This window comes from Culex quinquefasciatus, chromosome 1 (genome assembly GCF_015732765.1).
Source record: "Culex quinquefasciatus strain JHB chromosome 1, VPISU_Cqui_1.0_pri_paternal, whole genome shotgun sequence".
NCBI lineage: Eukaryota > Metazoa > Arthropoda > Insecta > Diptera > Culicidae > Culex > Culex quinquefasciatus.
Genome location: NC_051861.1, coordinates 111,954,127 through 111,972,881, shown reverse-complemented (window position 1 = coordinate 111,972,881; position 18,755 = coordinate 111,954,127). Strand labels below are relative to the sequence as shown.

The 18,755-nt window shown below is 36.0% G+C and overlaps 1 protein-coding gene across 5 annotated transcripts in view; it reads left to right on the top strand.

The window, feature by feature from the left end:
- LOC6050933 (Ca(2+)/calmodulin-responsive adenylate cyclase) overlaps nucleotides 1-13,322 on the top strand; it is an 88,055-nt gene extending 74,733 nt beyond the window's left edge. For all 5 annotated transcript variants that reach the window (XM_038249744.1, XM_038249747.1, XM_038249746.1 and 2 more), the window contains 2 exons: nucleotides 44-771; nucleotides 7,918-13,322. In XM_038249744.1, coding sequence (XP_038105672.1) covers nucleotides 44-771; nucleotides 7,918-8,240 — 1,051 coding nt within the window. In that variant the 3' untranslated portion in view covers nucleotides 8,241-13,322. The remainder of the gene's footprint in view (nucleotides 1-43; nucleotides 772-7,917) is intronic.
- Nucleotides 13,323-18,755: the final 5,433 nt, after the last annotated feature.

Below are 18,755 nucleotides of genomic sequence, written 5' to 3'. Positions count from 1 at the left end.
TTGCCAGTACTCTATAAAACAATATCAATTCTCCCCTTCCCAGGCAAACCTCCGACACGGAATCGTGCGAAATCATCCACGACTACCGGACGTCGACGACGGCTGGCAACGCGAGCGCTGGCAACTCGATGGACAGTCGAGGCCACCACCACCAACCGCATCACCATCACCACCACGCCCACCACTCGTCTTCGCTGACACAATCGCCACGGTTCCGGAACCGGCACCAGCAGCTGGCGTCCCGGCTGGCCGTCGGCACGAAAAAGTCCTCCAACGAAACTTCCTCCAACATCGAAGCGGACGAAGATCTGCGGCTGTCGAACGAGGCCATCTACCGGGGACGGGGCCGGGACTCGGACGACATGCTGGACGACGACGAAGAACCGGATGAGGTGGAGGAAGAGGAGGAGGAAGAGTCCGAGGTGGAATCCGAAGAGGAGGAGGAGGACGAAGACGAAGCGGAGCGGCAGTTCCGGCGGAAGCAGCAGCAGCAGCAGCGATCCTGTGGCGTCGAGAGGAGGCCAAGTGATGCCGTGACGCGGAATTACATCTCGGACGAGCTCAAGTACGGTGCGGGCCACAATCGGGGGACGCCGGTTGGGGTGGTCTTGGGGGGAGTTGGAGGAGGAGGAGGAGGAGATTTGAGTCATCACAGTCACAGTCATCACAACAATAGCCATAGTTCGCACCACAACCACCAGTCGCTGGATTCGAACCCGGTGGAGAGTCAGTCGGAGTGGAGCGATGACGAGTGCCGGGAGGAGGCAACGGGTAAGAATTTAATTATTTGTCATCATTTATATTGTATTAAAATGATGTAGGTTTTTGGTGCTACTGCTTTGGTGGCTTTTCCTACCGAATAAAAAATCAGTCAATCAATCAAACTGCCGTTTACATCATTTTTTTTATTTATTTGTTATAAATACCAACTTTATTGTGTCAAACTATCGAGTGCGAATAATCATTCTAATGTAAAATTGTCTGATCTTTACAAATAAAGATATTTTCAGATTTTTTAATTCTGATCTAACATTTGAAAACAGGTTTAGGGTCCGATTTCGTCCACTGTGCAATGGCTTGAAATTTCAATTTCAATATTTTTTATTTTATGTATGTGCTCCTGGAGAAACCAAAGTTTGTTTACCTCCGGATTTGAAGGGTCAATGTATTTCTTTAAAAACTCGATATAAAACGTAAAAATTTACAGTCAGTCGATACATCAATCGAAAGATGACAAAAATAGCTTTCACATGAAGGTTAAAACAAATCAGGCTGTACCATATAAAAACTTAATTTTGCGAATAAAAAACGCCTTATTTCTTTTAAAAAAAATCCTTCTTTTTTGCTAACATTAACATAACCAAACTTTTCGGCACGTTTGCGGGCTGATTGAACAATATTGATTATATTCAAAATAGAGGTGGGCAACAAAGCGAGCCGCTCAAAGTGCCGGTTCACTCCGAAGAGCGAATGCGAATGAACCTTGGTTCACAAAAAAAAGAAACGCGATTCTTTCTCTAACTCCGGGCATTTGAAAAAAAAACGTCTGAAGATAAAAAAAAATAAAAATAAATAAAAGTTTTTTTTTAAGTTTAGAAATATAATTCGATTAATTTCTAACCAATTGTACTGTTCAATTTGTTTTTGTGGAGTGAAAATGTAATTTCAAATATTTCAATGCTCATAAATCAATGTCAAATTTGTCAAAGTTGTCCCACAAAATTTTATTCAAGTTATTCAGGATAAAACAGACAAATGAGTGGCTATTTCCCAACTTTTGAAAGCTAAATCGACATATTTTCTAAAGGAAGTACTCTCAACCAAACCTTTTTTTTTTGCAAATTTGTATATAAATTTCAGTATCTTGAAATGCATAACAAGGAAAACTTCCTAGTTCCAATGGTTTGCATGTGAATTTTCTTGCTTTTAGTTTTTTTTTGTCAAATATTTATTTTTAATTTAATAAAAAAAAAGCATAAAAACCATGCTTTAAAATAGCCAGTTCATCAAAATTATTAAAAAAGCGAAAAAGCCGTTCAAAAGAGCCGCTTATTTTATTGAGCGAAAAAGAGCGGCTCCTAAAAAAAGAGCGGTTTTGCTCACCACTAGTTCAAAATATTCTGACATTTCTAGTTGGTAACCAATTCGATATCTGTTTATTTCACCTGATGATGGGCATCGAATTGGTGCCTCAAAAATCTAGTAGTTTGCAAAGTCATTTTTGTCATGGTTTTTAATATTTTTTAATATTTAGGCTGATTTCATTTTTTTAGTTTCAGGGGCAAAAAATAAAAATTCAAATTTAAATCCCGATTTCTTAATTTTAGAAATGCTTTTGGCATTGTTACAGTTATAGTTTTTTTTTCATTTTTTGCTTTTTGAGTGTTTTTAAATATCCCTGACTCAATGCACGTTCTAAAAACACCCAAAAAGCTATATTTAAAAATTTTGTTTATACGGCCATTAAAAACACTCTAGAGTTTTAATACTCTTTAAAAATGTATCAGTTAATTTTTGAAAAAAAAAAAATCATCGGATCTGCGATCTGCAATTTAAAAAACGTACTAATAGAAATCTTTATTATAAAACGTTACATCTTACTCTGAATCCAAGTATGCAAAAGATAACAAGCAAATCCGGCACGGATAATGATAATTCTGACTGACACTTGAACAATCGGGAATTTCCTGATTTATCTGGCAACCTGGCAACCCTTGTCATACATAAGATCCCACTGAGAATTTTTGCATGAGCCTCGACTCGATTCAGGCTCGATCTCAAGCCAGATCGACTCGAAGCTCGAGCCAAAATTCTCAGTGGGATGGATTGGCAATAGCATTCTGAGGGACCAAAAAAATCACAAAGTATTAAGAAATCCTATTAAGTTAATATCCAATGAGATGTTGATTATTTTCAGAAATAAATCATAGAATAAAAATTAAAAAAAAAATTAGCTGAACTTGGAATTAGCAAAGGTTTTGAACCATTATTTTGGTAAATATACACTTTTTTATATTTAGAACATTTTTTTAAAACAGTTTTCATGAATCAACAAAGAAAATATTTTACATTAAACACATTTGAAAATAATTTGCAAATCTAGTTTTTTGTAGACTGACAACAATGTTTTGGAAATTTAATGGACGATAAAATAATGCAGAATTATCGAGATTGCTGGCAGCTCTGATCCAGCCCGGTTGTGTACTCCGTCGCGCGTTTTTAAATTAGCATTTTAACTGTGAAATTTTACCGAAGGCCGTGGCAAAAGTAGTTAATTCGAGACGGGTGACCTGGCTTCACACGAGAAACATGGAGTTTCTTCGAAATTTGAGGCAAAACTGTAGTTTTGTGATAATTTGTTTTATGTTATTTTCGTTCTGGTTTGATTTGCGCGACATCTTGACAGGTTGCTTTGGGTGGTTTCAGTTTTCATCGTTCCGCAGCGTGGTTGTATGAAAGTTTCTATGCAACTCGTATGCGAGTCAGTGGTGCCAAAATGATTGTTTTTCTTGAGGTGGCATAGTTTAAAAATAGCAATTTAATTGATTTGTCGCGAGTGAAATTCAAAGCCGAAGTTAGAAAAAAATACTTAATGTAGATTAATAACAGCAAAAAAATCAATTTGAAAAAGTGACTCATTGGTCGGTTGGATTGGCGAAAAATGCTGAAAGTGAAATAGAATCTCTCGATCGAGTTCATTCTGGATGTGTGTCTGTGTGATTGGCTGAGCTACATTGTGGTTTGCTTGAAATCTCCGTTGTTTGGTGAGAGGAGGTGCGCTCGAAGGAAAGATTTATCTGGCTGCAGTGAAGGATTTCATGGAACTTTCCTTCGGGCCAACAGCAGAATTCAGTAACAACATTTCAAAAGGGCGAAACATACGATCCTGCCGTTTCGAGAAAATCAACATTCAAAATTTTGCAATTCCGATCAATTCCTATTTCCACAAAAAAGCATAAAAACCATCATTTTTTTCAAAACGTAATACACAGAAAAAAATATTTCTGTAAATTTACATTATTTATCATGTACCAAAAGGTATCATGATAAATTATGTATATTTACATTAGGTTCATTGGAAATTTACATTAGATTCATTGGAAATTTACATTAGTTTTGAAAATTTACATTAGTTTTCGAATTTACATTACTTTTGGAATTTACATTAGTTCAAATCAACTAATTCTGATTAGCCAATGGGAATGAGAAGCTCGACTTGGATTGCAGTAGGAAAAGGGTGTGGCCTATGTTCTATTTTAAAATGAGTGAAGCGGGCAGCAAAAGGAAATTATGATTTAAAAAATTGTTTCACAGCTAGGGGACGCTTTCTCGTCGACGGCCAAGTGGAATAACGCTGGACTGGAATCGAACGGACGACGGGTAGGATGTTCGGTGTTACTGCTGCTACCCGCTGCTGACTGAGCCATCTTCGCATTTTATAAACGATCGGCTAAAGCATCAACTTGTTCAGGGCGAGGCTCAGGCAGTGGGCCAGCGAAGTATGAGAGCGATAGAAAGAGAACCAAATATAACTATTTTTAGTTCGGGTAGTTTTGAAGTCAACGTTTGGCAGAAATACATTGGATATATGATTTACATTGAATAGGAATTTACAGGAAGCTGAACACGGGTAGAAATTCATCAGATTTGAGTTTCCATTCTCAACGTTTCCATTAGATTCATGATTTACATTAGATTTAGATTTACATTAGAGTAATTTCCATGACTTTTTACTCTTTACATTATATTTCAACATTACATTGAGTGAGTTTACATAAGAAACAGAAATTACGTGCTGTGTAAATTTACATATTTTTTTCTGTGTAGAAAATAGCAATAATTTCATCATAGAGAGCAATTTGAAATTAATTAAGGTGTTTTTGCTTTTAAAAATTGAGAAAAACAAATTACGCCTTTTTGAAGAGCGTGCCTCCATTTTCGCCCCACCGTATTCGCCACCCACTCAACCAAAACAACGGTTTAGCCCGTCAGGTTACGCCACAAAGCAAAAGTAAACAACAGATTCGCCCTTTTGGTTTTTGTTCACTTTTCGGGTTTTTATAGAAAAATGTGGTGAAACAACTATTTTATCATTGTGAAACGTTACAGTCAGTGATAATACAGTGATATTTGCAAGCTCAGTGATAAAAAATTGGTCTAGAAAGCCTTCATAAGGAGTCCGGTTCAGGCCAAGACTCGTTGAGCTAGGATACACCGTAAGTAGCAAGTTGGTTTGACGATGTGGTCTATATTGAAGTGACGTTCCTTGGGGTGTCCCCGCCGGAAGTGGGAGACATGGCACCTGACGACTAGACCACCCCGCGACACCATCCTGCCTTCTCAATCTTTGCTTAGCTTCAATGGTTACGGAGGCGATGATTTTGTACGGCATTCCTCCTAAACCTCCTTACACTAACTTTTTGTCTTGCAACTGCTCGACCCAGAATCCCCGGATGTCCCAAGAACCGGTAAATTATGGACCTTCATATCTAGATTGTGAATCCGATACTACAATAATTGAAGTTAAAAAGTTATGTATTTAGGATCATACAAATCTGTGTTTGTTGTGGAATTGTGGTCAGAGACATCAAAAACATACATTTTGATCCATTTTGAGGATTGTCAGGTTAAAATTCACTAGATTATAACGAAAATTTAGTGTTTCTAAATATTCGTCGGAACTTGCAGAAAACACTACATTCGCCCCTCGTGATTGGATGAAAACACAAGGGCGGAAACTCAAATTGGTTTGTTTTGATTGATGTTGTTGATAAGCCCTTTTGTTTTTTGCTTGTAAAACTACGTATTTTCGGAATTTTGTGATGATGGAGGGTGTTTTAGAATCAGTTTTGTTCGCTTTATATGATTCTGACAAAAACTCAGTTTGTTTACATCTGAGGGTTTCGCCCTATTGAAAAGTTGTTACAGAATTAGCGGAGAGCAAAATCGGGTGAGCCAATTCCAATAGGAATTCTTCTGAGAAATGAGAGTTTGAAAGTGTGTATGAGGAGGCGTGAGTGTGTGCGAGAAAGGGTTTGAGCCGGCACAACTGATCTAGATAACTTTTTTGTGACAGTGTTGCCAAAGATTTGAATTCTCCTAACGATATACTTTTTTTTATTTTTTTTTTCTTGTTTTTTTTGTTGTTTCAAAAGATTTTTCTGGAATAGTAAGCTAACTAGTGACATGCATTTTAATTTGTAAGGAGGTTAACTTATTTAAAATGCTGTTATTGTATTTTGTAAACTTTTCTCAACATACAATAGTTTAAAAGATCTCCTTGTTCCGGCTCATTGAAGAATATGTGTATAATTTAAGGTTTTTTTTCTCCATAAAAGTTCATTTCAAATATTATTTCCGTGGTAAAATTATGAAACTTGTTTCACGATAAGCGCGATAAGCATAGAAAAACGGCCCTTTGCTGGAATATTTTCCCGTCATTTATAATATTTTTCTTGGTTTTTGTATAGTAAAATAAATATTCACATTAATTTCCCGGTGGCCAAAAGAGTCAGGAGTAGAAATAATTATATTGAACACGGATACTATCTTTCCGCAGCCGGCTGCCTAAGATTTGATCTTAACTAAATATTCACGTCGGGATAAGCTTTAAAATTACCAAAAACTTAAATTTAAAAAAAAAACTGTCTCAACAGCAGCATCTTTTTTATTGCCTTGAGAATAATATAACACTACATAAAAGTTCTAACATATCACAAATAAATAAACGGGAAGTGTCTCGACAACAGCATCCGATTGCTTGCCTTGAGATTAATGTCACACCATCTAAACTCATTTATGCCAATGGTCGTATCGCTTGCTTAGAGCGACTCCTAGACCTTTACCCTACACAAATACCAACTCCACGCGACGCTTACGCAGCCCTGTTGTTTAAATTCGATCAAATTTGGTCAAACGGTCAATTTGTTCGAGTTCCACAATAGGGTTGGGAAAAAGAGCCTGCGGTTTCGCTACCTTTTCTAAGTAAGTCAAGCATCAACATTTCCCGTGCTCCGAATCCTTTTTCCTCTCCCGGTGAATGGTGGAGATGGGAGCGGCCGGCAATGGATGGCTTTCATGGTGCTGCCTGTCCTGTTCGGGTAGAATTGGTTTTAATTCCCTTTAATCATTTTCTAAGCAACCTGGGCTGGACAATCATCACATATACATGAAGAAATCCAGTCTGCAACCCGCTAAGATCACCATCTCCATGCGAATGCGAATGCGATAAAATAATGCAGAATTATCATATTCAGAAGTGGTCTGCACAATGCCAATACAACAATAAAATGTGTTAAGGAAATAGAAATAACTTTGTCGAAGTAGAAATAATTAAATGTTAAACTCCAAAACAGCAACGAAACGTATTTCTATACAAGTGAATTTTTGAGCACTGAAATGGATGCTAAAAGTACTTTGCCTCTCTGTTAGTTTTGACGAAGAAAGGTAGACCGTTTCATCACAATGGAATTGCAAAAAAAAAGTCATTTGCGTGTTATTTATGTAATTGGGCTCTGCCACCAAAAAAAAATCCGACCATCTAGAAAACAAACAACTATGAATTTATTGTATTACACTCAAACCCCGATGGTTTGACACCAACTGTTGTCAAACGAACGGGGTCAATTTTTAGTTTGACACCCCTTTTACACGGAGTTCACACACACTACCAAACGTTTGTTTTGATAGTGTGCGTGAGTGCCTTGTAAAAAGTGACAGTTCGTCACTTTTTAGTTTGACTTTGTCAAACCAACGGGGTACAAACTAAAAAGTGTCAAACGAAAAAGTGACCAACCACCGGGGGTTGAGTGTATGATATTAATGCTGCCTATTCCGGAATGAATAAAAAATATCAAAAAATAATCTTTAAATAAATCATTTTCCTACAACGACTCCCTTCTCTCCCCTCTTCTCCAGGTGGCGCCGAAAGCACCGGCTACATCACCGACGAGCCCGGCCTCGAAAACATCTCGCTCCTGAACGAGGCCGGCCTGACCGACGCCGAGGGTGCCCTCTCGGACGTCAACTCCCTGTACAACGCCCCCGACGTGGACGACACGTCCATCTCTTCGCGCGCCAGCAGCCGCCTCCTTTCGCTGGACTCCCTTTCGGGCCTCTACGACTGCGATCTGGACTCGAAGCACGAAATGGCCATCGTCAGTGCGTCGCACAAGATTAGCAGCAAGTTTGGACCGGGGACGACGACGACCAATTCCGCGACGAACGGTTCCACCGGATGACCGGAAAGGGAGCAGGAACGGGAAGGGAAGGGGGAGGACGTCGAGGTCGATGACTGTAAATAGTTGTCTTAGATAGAGTATGCTGCACTGCTGGTCGGACATTTTTTGGAAGAGAAATGGGTATCTCTTTGTCACAAAATTGAACCATTTTTTTGTGTGTGTTGTGTAATTATAAAAGTTGAGAGGAAAGCAAAGAAGCATTTCATTCAGTTTCGTTGCATAAATAGCCTTAACGGTGCTTTACACAGATCACACCAAAATTGTGCATTTGTTGGTGATATGTTCTCTTTTCTTTTAACTCTTGTTGCTTTTGTTGGTTGTTGGCTTTGTCGAGTTTGTAAAGTTAAGCTGGGAAAACTGTGGAAGAATCAATGAAAAAAAACGGAATCAAATGTTCTTCTTGAATCCATGTTTAACAAAATTTAAATTGCTGAGGAGGCGAATGCCTGACAAAATTGAAAAATAACTCAAGTTAAAAACAAATATGATCTGACCGAATTATATTTTGACTTGACATGGAAATACTTAAAACGACACCAGTTTTAGATTCCATTTGTTGATTTTTGGTCGATTTTACATTGAAACGGTTAATTTATTAATAAATAATATATAATAAATTATTTCAGATGTTTTTTTTTTTTTTTTGCATTGTAACTGTTTTTTGCCGTAATTATATTTGGGCACCAACTCGATAGCTATTTTGATCATCAGATCAAACATCGAAGACATCGAATTGGTCACCTTTTGCTTGGAGTGTTGTCAAATTTAAATTTAAAATTATTGATCTTTGCACTAGAAAATCCAAAAAAATGCTCAATAATTTTTCCTTCTCTCTTTTTTTTTAACTTGAGAATATTTAAGTAATTAAAATTCCAAATTTAAATATTTATTCAGTTCTTGTGTCATTCAAAATCTCTAACATTTTGTAAAAAATACCTAATTTTTGCTTTTGATGTTTTTTTTTCAAAATCGGACTACAACTCAGATTCTATTATCAAGAGGCCTTGGAAAAATTTCACATTTGATAATAAAATCTTCAGATAATCGAATCACGAAAATTAATTTCACTGTCTTTTTTTTTTTTGAATGATGAGCTTAAGTTTGGATTTTGTAAATCCAAAATGGCGGTGATGGAGTATTGAAAAAAAAAAATGCATTTGGAACATTCCGGCGTTGCACGTCACGATATTTCTCTCTTTTCCGAAATATATATCAAATGATATCAAAACCACTCTAAAACTCAAATGTTATTACAGATTCGGAATAGAAATTGAATTTTCTACAAGTAGTGACTATGAAAAACTAATTTTAAGTCTAATTTTTCATTTGCCACAAATTTCGACTCTTTTTGGTTAAATTAATAAACTGGTTATGATAAACATATGTCATGGAAAATCCAGCTGCGATTGATGATTGGGCCAATAAAAATACGAATAAATACTTCAAATGTTCGACCTATTAGCAAAAACGTGTCGTTTTTGTCGTTGGAAAATGTGTCACATGGTTATTTAGCAGGCAATCATCCATTCAAATTTAAGTAAAATGGAGTCTCTGCGACTCGAATTTTATGTACAAAGTGAGAAAAAAAATTCTTTGAGGCTTCGTATAACCGATTCTGGACAGTAATTTGAATTAGGATTAAATAATGTTAAATAATTTCAATAGTTAAATGACTGAAGTTTTCACATAAAAAACGATTTCTTTTATTTTTAGCAAATCTTTTTTATCCAAAACTTCAAACAGGAACACTTCGAGCACTTTTTTTGAAATTTTAAGAGTCTGGAACGTATGATTACCCCACTATCGGGTTTTCCGCAAGGGATGCAGTGGAATTTCTTGCACATGTCTCAAGTGGGCAGATATGGAATAAATTTAGATTTTTATTTTGGCAAAAATATATTGAAATCTCGCGCAATATTGCTTAAAACTTTAACTGATAAAGTTTTTTTTATTCTTCTGCAAAACTTACATGTTTGTAAACAAACATTTGAGACGACTGCTTGAAAAAGATGCACAAATGCTTTCAAATTAAGGATATTAATAGCCAGTCAGATTTCGAAGCAGCTTCAATTCGTACGTACCAGTCAGAGCTAATTGTTCTCCACAAAAAAATGCATTTCAGAGCTCGACACCCTCCCAATTTGGTGCAAATGTTACGTCTGCTCAACCAACTTACTGTGAGGGAAAAATCCCTGCAAAAGGGGAAGGTCAATTTGGCGACTTATGCCAACATTTCTCTTTCATATCAAAGTCCAGGTCATGAATTAGTTATCGCAAATAATAATAATACTTATAATATCTGACTTTTTTTTTCATTTGCCTTTGACTTGGATATTAACTCTTTTTTCGTACCGAATCACGAGACAGCAGTTGCAGTCATTTTTTGGCACAATATTATGTCTAGTTTCAGTGAGAGCAGGTCTAGGATTTGGAAACTTTTAACTTTTAAGTGCTCTTTAAATTGCTGTCCCTAATCCGACTGTAGTACGGAATCGGCCTTGTTGGCGATAAACAATTTATAAAAAAAAACCTCTAGAACTTATCAAAAAATATGATTAAGTATAGAAGAATGGGTATCACCCAAGGATTTTAAATAAATTAAATTTTAGATATCCTGTTTGATCCTCACTACAGTATGATTTCGGAAAGATAGCACATTTTAAATTTATTGTTTAAGATAATACCTTAAATCTAACTGTATTATGAAGCTTTTGATTTTTTTCAAACGGCTTTTCCATATATTTGGAAAAAATGCCGTATATATTAAATAATCATAGAAATACAAAATATGATCAAAAATCGATATTTTGACATTTTGGCTAAATTCTAAGAAGAGACTCAGATTCAGCGGGCGAAATTATACACTTATCCCATGAAAACTTGACCTTTTCAGATTAAGATATCTCAAGTTTAAAGAAAAATACCCCTTAGATTTGTTCAGCGTTTGAAGTGCTCGATCTCCCCTTTTGAATGCAACCTGGCGCATTCAATTTGACCAGACCTCAAGTCCAAAATGATTATTTCGGAGGCGAAAGTGTTTGTTTTTTTTAAAGCTTTTAAAGTTCTCAGAACACTTTTCTTTTGAACTTAACCCTGAATCCATACGTAAAAAAAATCTGATTTTTAAAGGTTTGCGTAGATTGCGAGGATTTCTTTTTGTGTTTTCGGCAAAGTTGCTTAGATTGACATGCTCACAACTACATATCTAAAAGTGCAATAAAAAATCCTAAAAATATTCCTGGAATGTTAGATTTTATAGATCACCCTAATCGTGAACCACCCTGACTTTCAACCAAATCAAATTTGAAACAATTGAAGAAAGCATAGCTCCAAATGTTCATCATTTTTGAAAAATCATTATTCCACTTAATTTTGTGCCAAATGGGCCTTAAAAAATTTCTGCGGAAAATTAAAAAAAAAATACTCATTCTTTCAAATGTTTCTTTGCACATTGCACACAAAATTTTGTTTTTTTTTTTTTCAGTTTGATGTGATGATTTTTATTTGTTCTTGTTTTTTAATGTGATGTTAAAATTTTTGGCTACCAACTCTATACCTATTTCAACGAAATCATTTGAAAAGATGCTGAATTGGTCACTCTTTCGTTGGGAACCTGTCAAACTACACGCTGCATTTGTTTTAAAAGAAATTACATAAAACAGTTTAAAGAACAAATTTTGGATTAAAAGACAGTTGAGGTTCAAAAAGCTTTCCGTACTAATATTCTTCCGACATAATTTCCCAACAAGATATTTACAGTTTTCTCTTACAAAGTTAAGCAATGTGATAAGTAGAAATGCTTTTCGATAGAAAAGAAAACAGAGAACGAGGAATTGGACGCTGCACGCAACAAAAAAGGTGATTGATTTCATATCGAAACTGTTCCGATTTCATTAAACAACCAACCAGTCAGAAGAGGAAAAACTCACAAAAATTGATGAACAGGTCAAACTATTGTTGAGAAGTGAAAAACAAACTTGATATTCGAGAAACTACTGTGAATATGCAAGAACTACTTAGGAATTCTTCACTGAACACGCGAAAACCAGGCAATTACCTTTGCCTTCATTAGATATGAGAGAAAAAAAACAAGCAAAAAATGGGTTTCGCTTTAAAAAAAAGTCAGCGTTTGCATGTTTATTTTTTGTAACAAATCAAAAACGTGTCACTCTTGCAGTAAAGAGTGACATAACCTGTAAATATCAAAAACAAGCAAAACAAAAATCTCGTTTAAGTGTAAATTACATACATACAAAAAAACACAAACTAGCATAGCTTTCGAATCCCACCACACACATCACCTTCACTTTCAGCACACACACACTTGCACGCAAGAAGCAAACATACACACACACACACACACTTACACACACACATTGTGAAAGAAAGAAGCGCTTTCAAAAAGCTGTCTCTGTCTGTCTCTATTAAGAATAGGAACTGGATATATATTACTATATTATATAACAAACAAAAAACAAAACAAAACTATTATTGCAATTCATTATTAATACTATTAGTAATTTATACAAAGCAAAATGAAAAGAAAAGAAGAAATTGACAAAGCAAAACTATTATTATTAGATTCGAAAAAATAAAACAAAACTAAAAAAACTGATATTTAGCTATTAAACAAAGTGAGTAAACTATTGACAAAAAAAAAACAAGAAGGATATTGACGGTGAAAGACTAAAAAGATATCAACTTTTGAATTGCAACTAAGCAAAACAAACTAAAATCTATATTTTTTACTATTTGGAAAATTGGTTAACGTTTTTCAAAACAGCACAAACTAAGCTCATCGAATCACCCAACAGAAGAAGAAAAAAATATCTCAAAACTAGGAACAGTCAATTGCTAATCCTACTATCCTGACGCCATCATATTATTTTTTCGAGGTTAAAATGCAACACAAAATGATATTGTAAGCTAGCGCTGGAGGCGTAAATCATGCAAAACTCACAGTCAAACACACAAATTAAGGCAAGTTTAAAATAACTGAGGAAAAGTGGTACTTTTCATGGTGATTGCCGCTGGGGAAGGAAAGGCGGTCGTGCAAGATGGAAATAAATAATGAAAAATTAAGCTGTTGTTGTTTTGTTTGCGTTTGAACGAAATACACTAAAACCCCCGAAACTGTTGTCAAACGAACGGGGTCACTTTTTAGTTTGACACCCCCCTTTTACACGGAGTTCACACACACTACCAAACGTTTGTTTTGATTGTGTGCGTGAGCGCCGTGTAAAAAGTGACAGTTCGTCACTTTTTAGTTTGCCTTTGAGTGTCAAACAAAAAAGTGACCAACCACCGTGGGTTGAGTGTATGATTTTTTTATGGATTACAAAAAAAAATCTAAAGAAATGTGAAGAACATTTATATTATATCCAGCAAAAATTGTTATCCTAAATTTTTGAAAGTAGAATGAAATTTCATAGATAAGTTGCTGATTTTAGCTCAACTTATTTTTGAAAAGCGCACCAAAATCACATTTCTCTCATCGACGCATTTCAAATTCTAATTTCGTGTAAAAAAAAGCGTGCACAAAACGTCCGTGACAGAGAGAGAGAGAAAACGAGAGAGCTCACTCAGGTCACTCACGCTCTGAAAGCTGAGAACTCACCACTCACAATGTACCTAAAAAATAAGAGTGCTTGGATGATTTAACGCCAACGTGCAAGAAATCGTAAACAAAGAGGACTCAGCGAGCGGTTTGAAAGTTACTCATTTCTGAGTGCGTCGGCTACACTCGTGTGCGGAACTAAAAACGAAACTATTGGCACTACGCCCCCGGGGCATGGCCTTCCTCTAACGTGGGATTTCTGCTCCAGCGCCTCTGACGAGACAGGAGAAACCGGGACCGACGTTTTACTTCACCATCCGATAGAAGCTCAGTGGATAAGGCGGGAATCGAACCCGCGTCTCATAGCATCATCGGGATCGGCAGCCGAAGCCGCTACCCCTGCGCCACGAGACCCACGGAACTAATCAATTCTAAAATGCTACTGAGCATTTTTATTGAATATCTCAGGCTTGATATCGAATTCTGGGGATCTGCGAAGGTCAAAACGTAAGGCATTGTAAACTACATAAAATGGCGTTCTTAACTCAATTTGCCCCAAAATGCACGTGCACCAATTTAGCACGACAGCGACGATTTGTCACGTTGACAGGTTATTTTCTGAAATTCAGCAAAACACATCAAATCAAATCACATCAGCAAATTAAATGTTGATTGGTTTTGCTGAAACTTCAGTAACATTCGTTTGTCCATTCGACTGAGCATTTGCTGAAGATTTAGCAATCGTTGCTGGTTTTCCAGTTATCACATAATGGTCTCGTCCGATTCGTCTTGGTGTCCATTAAGTCACTATTTGAAAATTATGATATTTGGTTAAGCATGTCCAAAGCTGAGCAATTCTCTACCAAAACCGGAAATGGATTTTATTCGTATTTTTTGATTTGGCTCAAACTTTGTGAGGGCCTTCCCTACGACCAAATAAACTATTTTGTGTGATTGGTTGATCCATACAAGTCTCCATACAATTTTGGCTGCTGTCCATGAGCAATTCCATGTCAAATAGGGAATCGGTTGTACCCGACCCTCTCCGATTTCAATGAAACTATGTAGACATGTTATCCTAGGCATATATAAGCCATTTTTGTGTATATGGAGTCAGTTGCACTCGATAATGACATTTGAGAAGGGCGTAAGTGTTTTAATTATGTTTGTATTTCGTTATTTAAATATTGCTGTATCTCGAAGCCGTTGCATCGTGTAAAAATATGGTCAAAGACAAACTTGTAGGAAATTTGACGGGCTTTCCGAAAAAAAAATACACTGAAAGAAAAAAAACACTCCACTTTTATGAGATTTTTTGATTTTTAAGTTTAAAAGTCAAATTTGAAGGTGAGCCCACGATTTTTTTTTTCAAATTTTTTGTGTTAAAAAAAGACTTATGAAAAATGCAGGATGGAGCATCTCACCTAAAAAAATACAAAAATCATTTACTGAAACTGTTTTTTTTTTTTGAAAAGTGCTCTAAACGTAAAATTTTTCAAAAACTGAGTACGGGAATCGATTCTCCAGATAATTTTACAGAAAAGTCTCCATATTGACCATTGTCCTAAGTCCAATCCTTGTGAAGTTACAGCGGTTTTAAAAATAAAAATGTTGAAAAAATAGGTTTTTTATGGTTTTTGGCAATTTCTATATGGCCGACTTGATTTTTCAGTCTCGAAAATATTTTTACCGGAAAGCTCGTCCAATTTCCCATAAGTTTGTATATGACCACATTTCAATTGGATGTATGGGCTTACAGATATAAGCTAATTACATTGCTCATAACTGAAAACAATATTTTTTTCAGTGTAGTATAGTAACCTGGATAGTTAATTAGCCTATATCTGTAAGCTCATACATCCAATTGGGTACTAAAGCCCTATGTCAATTCTTATGTACAACGATAAAAACCACGATTAAAAACCATTTCTGATCACTTTTTTTCATTTTAATGCAAATTTTTTTTTTTGACAAGACAACATTTTTTCGATGGATCGACTATGGTCCCCTTGGAACGAGCTGTCAAGTAGGAGTTTTTCTGTCAAGAAGGATCGCGAGGATAATTAATCAAAATTGATTTAAAAATCCATTTTAAACTCAGAAAAATAAGCTTTATCACTGTAAACAATAATATCAGCAATCTAAGCTTTATTTTAGGACCCAATTGAAATGTGGTCATATACAAACTTATGGGAAATTGGACGAGCTTTCCGGTAAAAATATTTTCGAGACTGAAAAATCAAGTCGGCCATATAGAAATTGCCAAAAACCATCAAAAAACCTATTTTTTCAACATTTTTATTTTTAAAACCGCTGTAACTTCACAAGGATTGGACTAAGGACAATGGTCAATACGGAGACTTTTATGTAAAATTGTCTGGAGAATCGATTATCGTATTCGGTTTTTGAATTTTTTTACGTTTAGAGCACTTTTCAAAAAAACAGTTTCAGTAAATGATTTTTGTATTTTTTAGGTGAGTTGCTCCATCCTGCATTTTTCATGAGTCTTTTTGTAACATCTTAGGCTATTTTCACAAAAAAATTGAACAAAAAAAAATCGTTGGCTCGCCTTCAAATTTGACTTTTGAGCTTAAAAATCAAAAAATCTCATAAAAGTGGAGTGTTTTTAACTTTCAGTGTATTTTTTTCGGAAAGCCCGTCAAATTTCCTACAAGTTTGTCTTTGACCACTTTTTGATACGATGCAACGGCTTCGAGATACAGCAATATTTAAATTACGAAATACAAAAATATTTAAAACACTTACGCCCTTCTCGAATGTCATTATCGAGTGTAACTGACTCCATATACACAAAAATGGCTTATATATGCCTAGAATAACATATCTACAAAGTTTCATTGAAATCGGAGAGGGTCGAGAAAAAAGTACCTAAAATATTCCTGTTTTGGGCTGGAATTGCTCCCATACAAAAATGGTATGTAAATATTCAAACAGCTGTAACTTTTGAGTGAATTTTCTGATCAATTTGGTGTCTTCGGCAAAGTTGTAGGTATAGTTGAGGACTTTTGAGAAAAAATAAGTACACTGAAAAAAATTGCAGATTTTTTTATCAACTTTTTTTTCACTAAAACTCAATTTCCCAAAATATGTATTTGTTGATTTTCGAGATTTTTTGATATGTTTTAGGGGACAAAAATCCGCAACTTTTGAGCCATAGAGAAACATGGTCAAAAAATCTGCCGCCGAGTTATGAATTTTTGAAAAAATAATGATTTTTGGAAAAAATCAAAGTTTCATGCAAAAATAAGTTTGACATTATTTTTAATGCAAAATTGAATTTGAATTTTAATGCAAAAAAAATTTTTTTTTTCCGTGTACCTATTTTTTTCTCAAAAGTCCTCAACAATACCTACAACTTTGCCGAAGACACCAAATCCAAATGATCAGAAAATTCACTCAAAAGTTACAGCTGTTTGAGTATTTACATACCATTTTTGTATGGACAGCAGCCAAAATTGCATGGAGACTTGTATGGGTGAACCAATGGCGCAAAATAGCTTAATTGGTCACAGGGAAGGCCCCCACAAAGTTTAAGTTAAATCAAAAAGTACAAAAAATAAAAATGGTCGAAATCGACCGATTTCGTAAAGAGTTGCTCGGGTGTCAACCTTACAAAATAACCCCGTTCGTTTGATAACAGTTGGTGTCAAACCATCGGGGTTTGATTGTATGAAAATATTGTAGCCATTCGAAACCCTAAAATAACAATTTCATCCAAACTATGGCAAAGACGGGTATTTATACTCGAGAAAAAACTAGTAGTACTAGTTTTAAAATATCCTCTATTAATTTTGTAAAAAGAAAAACAAGTGTTTGTATGTTTAAATTCCAAGAACGAAAACTTGAACTATTTTTGTTCCGTAATCCTAAAAAACCACAAAACACAGCTTCTCCTTACGAAACGCAAATATTGACACTTCCACAACACAAAGTTCCGGTTTTTCCTGGAAGGTCAAACGCACCTGCCTTTTGCAACGCAACCTCCAAAAATTGTCCCTCGGAAAAAAATCCTACAGGAAGTTATCTTCCTCCTCTTCCTAATATGACGTATGCGACAAAATCATGCAGCCTGCATCGTCTTGAGGAAATCTCATCCTAGAAAAAAATACTCAAATTTCACCCGAACAACGAACTAGCCCTCGTGCCCAGGCCGTTATATTCGGGGGCGTCCTCTTCCTTTTCCCCTTGATCCTTCCTAAATTTCAAAAACACACATGTGGTGCGCAACGAATAGAAACAAGCAACACGTGCGCGCACGTTGAAATGCATCCTCCTTGGCAGTTGGTTCCTGATCTTTCCAGAGGTTTCTTCCTTACACTCGTCTTGCTTTTCTTCTAAACTCCCGATCCAGATGCTGCCCGCGAGCGAGAGTTGAGAAATGGTGCGCATCACAAACTGCAACTGATGCATTCGCTTTGGAGTTGAGAGGGGGAAAAAGGAAGATTTTAACATATTGACACAGTTTAAAATAATGTTTTTATGTTTAAAATTGCAATCAACACTACCTTCATGTTCATTTGCCTTGATCCAAGGAAGTTCGATGTCAACAATCGTAAAGGTAACGTAACTGTCAAATGAAAACATAGCTGCACTCTGACAAGAAACTACCCTATTTGAGCACAAATCGACTCAACTTTTCACTGTGTGTTTAAAAAAACCCAGTCGCACGTGTGCGTGCAGATTTAATCTCCTTCTTTTTTTTCTCCAACTCCCAAAATAGAGCTTCTCGTGTTTGCCTTTTTCTGACGCGTTTTTCAACCCGTGCGCGAGTTTTAGGAGCAGCAATCCATCATACTCTTCGTCAACAGTACATAAAATAGTACAGATACAGTTCAGGGAGTATCGCTACTAGCGCGTAGGCCAAATTAGTACAAATTTAACCCGAGATGGACGGTTGCCTCAAGAGAGCTAGTAAATACGGTGCATCTGCCGTTTGT